Source organism: Propithecus coquereli, unplaced genomic scaffold (assembly GCF_000956105.1).
Source record: "Propithecus coquereli isolate 6110/MARCELLA unplaced genomic scaffold, Pcoq_1.0 Scaffold232, whole genome shotgun sequence".
NCBI lineage: Eukaryota > Metazoa > Chordata > Mammalia > Primates > Indriidae > Propithecus > Propithecus coquereli.
The window spans coordinates 1,675,588-1,679,376 of NW_012147864.1; the positions used below are offsets into that span (position 1 = coordinate 1,675,588).

Genomic DNA, 3,789 nt, shown 5'->3' on the forward strand with positions numbered 1-3,789 from the left:
TTTTAGCTGGGAGAAAGGAGAGATCCTGAATGGATTTTCTTAGTTACATCATTTGAGGACATGACTAAAAGATTAGGGAAATTTGAAGGTCTTGTTTATTGTACTCGTAATAAGAGCCACAGATAGCTGCTGGTATTCACTGCATGACAGCTGAGTACCAGCCCAGCTCTACACACATTACATGTTGTCACCTATTATTTAATCCTCATAGGGACTCTGCGAGACAGGCACTGTTATTATCCCCATTGTACAGAATGCAGGTTTTTCAGAATGATCTTGAGTACTGGGCTGATTTATTTCAACAGTTACAGTCTTTTTTGTTTGTTTTGCCTTTTGTCTTTTAGTAGCAGATGATGAATAGATAATTGCAGCAAATATATTCAGGTTATTTCTTAACGGCTGCTTCATTACCACACAGACAGTCTTTCTTTTTCGGTATGCTGTGATCACACACACCTCTGCTTACCCTTTTTTCTTGCCCCAACTCACTGACCCCTGTTTAGTACACTCTGGCTTTAAAGTCTAATGATATTTGTTTTCTAGATTTTGGTTTGTTCCGAGTATTATAGTCACTTCCTCTTTCATGTCTCAGCCAAATCCTCTATTTAGTATCCCATGTTTCCTGTTCATATCAAATCCTTAACTGAGGAGTCAGTTTTGCCCTAGTCTACGCCTGTCAGGGTTTTTCATGTGAAACAGTATCTTCTAAATCCATCTTTTATATGTGAGTAGCATGTATGTGGTGGTGTTATACTTGCTGTTATTTCTAGTAGTTGTATATGTCTGGTTATGTACAGGAGAGTAAAGAAGTTACTTATTAACCTTTTATAATTTTTAAAATATCTAAATCTGTCTCTTTTCACAGCAAGAAAAATCTCACTGTGTTTCTTTTTCCTTCCCATCTCATTGCTTTTTAGGTTTTATGGCAATTAGATATATTCCGACGAAGCTTGCGGATTCTGACTGGGCATGTTTGCCAGGGAGATGCCTGCATATTTTGTGCATTGAAGGTAACCTTTTAATAGTTCTGAAAAATTACTATCAATTGTTTCTCCAAAAATTTAATTTTGATAGTTGACCTATTCAGTCAATTTGTTTGTAACTAAAGTTCACTGTTGAGCAATTTATAGTTTTGAAGATGAATTCTGTGGCTTATTCAGTTTATGTTTTCATTGTCCACTTTTATATAGTATAGTTAAAATTTAATATTTTAAGTAATATAAAATGGTTAGGAATGCTATATTTTTCATTATTTTGAAATAATTTTTTATTCGTTTTAGCAGATGTTTTTGAGCTTCTATCGAGTTCTGGGTCCTCCTGTAGTTACTGAGCATACAGCAGTGAACAAAACTGATAAAAATCCTTGTTCTGATGTAGCTTATGTTCTTATGAGAGAGGGAACAAAAAGTAAGCAAAATATAGAGTATGTTAGATGATGCTAATTGTAACAGTGGAACAATACAGCAGGGAAAGAGCATAGGGCCAGGAAAGCCCCACTGAGAAAGCCTCGTTTGACTCAAGACCTGGAAAAGGTGATAAAGCGAGCTGTAAGGCCAGGTGTTGGGAGAGCCTTCCTGGCGGACGGAGAAACAGCCACTGCAAAGGCCTGGAGGTGGCGGAAATCCGGGCGGCAGAAGCTGTGTGAGCAAGAGAGAAAGGGCGGCGGGAGTGAGAGCAGTTGAGGTGGGCTTTGGAACACGTCTGCAGGTTCTCTTGCACTCTTCCTCGTCCAAAGTCTAGTTCCTTGAATATGGGCTGGCCTTAATGACTGATTTCTATCAAATGGAATGTGGCAGAACCGATGCTGCAAGACATCTAAGGTCAGGTTAGATTAGAAAAGGTGATACAGCTCCCGCCCAGCTCCTTCTGAGGGGCTCCTTCTTGGAAGTGAGCCACCAAGCTGTGCGGAACCCAGGTGGCCACGTGGAAAGGCCACACGGAGGCGTTGTGGACACAGCGAGAGCAGAGGTCCCACCAACAGCCAGCATCAATCGCTGGACATCGACCTGCAGGTGATTCCAGGTCCCAGCGTTCACAATGTCCCCAGCGACTCCAGGTGGAGCAGAGATAAGCTTTCCCTGCTCAGATTGCAGAATCATGGTCAAAATAAATGTGTCTTATTTTTAGTAACTAAGTTTTGGGTGGTTTGTTACCAGGCAATAAATAACTAGAGAGGGGTTCAGATTGTATAGGGCTTCGCAGGCCTTTGTGCGGACAGTGACTTTCTCTCTGATTTAGGGAGTTTTGGGATTGTTTTTAAGGGGAAGAGTGATAGAATGTGTTTTAACTGGATATAACGTTTGAACTAGATCCTTTTGGCTGCTGTGCCGAGAAGAATAGAAGGAAGACAAAGAGGGAGTTCGGTATATATTAGCAACTGTTTGTGTCACTGAAATCTCTTGTCCCAGAATTTAAGATTTTATTAACATGTTTTAGAGATAAATGTTTCATTCTTTTACATTCTTGAATAGTCTTAATAAATACACACATATATACACAGGAAAAGAAAAAAATTTACATGCCTTCATTTCTTTATGTTCCTGAAAAGGTGGTTAGAAACTTACTGACTAAAAATAAGACACATTTATTTTGATTACAAATCTGCAATTTGGGCAGGGACAGCGTATCTCTGTTCCACTTGGCATCACTGAAGGAGGAACTTCTATGTTCTCTTTTTCAGAACATAATGAAATAAGGTTATTGTTACGAGATGAAGAATGATCCTAGATCAAATTACAGTATCACATTTTATTTACACCGCAGTAAATTTTGAATGTTTTGTCCCATTGTAAAAGCTAGCATAGTTTAATTTCCTAGCCCAGCTCTTTCAGAGCCCGGCACAGTCACCTACCCACCCCCTCTGCTTGCCTTGTCCCCATAAATACGTTGCACCCTAGCCAGACGGTCCTCCATTTCTCAGAGCTGGCTCCCGTCTCCACGTCTCTTCATTGTCATTCCTTTTGTCTGGAATGCTTTTCTTCCAGACGTCCTCATGTCTAACACCCTTATTTCCTTTGCCTCTCCTCAAACTTCTTTATTCCATCAGCGAAGCCTTCCCTGACTGCCCTAGGTAAAAAGTAAGCCGCCTCTCTCTATCCTACGCCTGGCATTCATAGCCCCATTACACTTATTTTTCTCTCTGGTATGGTATTAATATTTCTTTATTTGTCTCTATTATACTTACCACATTCTGACGTACTATATAATTAATTTGCCTTCCCAGTGCTACTACTAGAATGTAAGCTCATATGGGCCAGTCATCACCTGTTTTCTAGTGTAGAAAAATACCTGACATATACTAGGCAAGCAAACAGTATCTCTCCAGTGAATGAATGAATGACAGTCTTGTGTGGGATTAAGATCTTAAACATTCCATGGCAAAGTTAATTACCTAAATGAGAGATAAAAGCTGGAAAGCTTTTTTCTTGCTTAAATTCAGTAATGAAAATAGAAAACCAGATTAGCAGCTATAATCTCATGTTCTTGAATGATGTTTCCATAGTTTCTTAAGCCTAGGTTAGAAATACAGGCTGAGTATCCCTTATCTGAAATGCTCAGGACCAAAAGTGTTTTGGGTTTTGGATTTTAGAATATTTACATTTATATATTTACCAGTTGAAAATCCCAAATCTGAAATTGCATTTCCTTTGAGCCTCATGTCGGTGCTCAAAAAGTTTCAGATTTTGGAGTATTTTGGATTTCAGATTTTCAAGTTTGGGATGCTCAACCTGTAATTCTCTAAGTGAGGAAAATTGATGTTGGGGACGGGGGAGCCTTTTCTTACAAGGT

General features: G+C 39.4%; 1 protein-coding gene across 1 annotated transcript in view; it reads left to right on the top strand.

Annotated features, from left to right (window-relative positions):
- Positions 1-3,789, top strand: part of USP53 (ubiquitin specific peptidase 53) — a 48,225-nt gene that overhangs the window by 2,699 nt on the left and 41,737 nt on the right. The window contains exon 2 of the mRNA XM_012645345.1: positions 918-1,010. Within this exon, the coding sequence (XP_012500799.1) occupies positions 918-1,010 (93 nt within the window). The remainder of the gene's footprint in view (positions 1-917; positions 1,011-3,789) is intronic.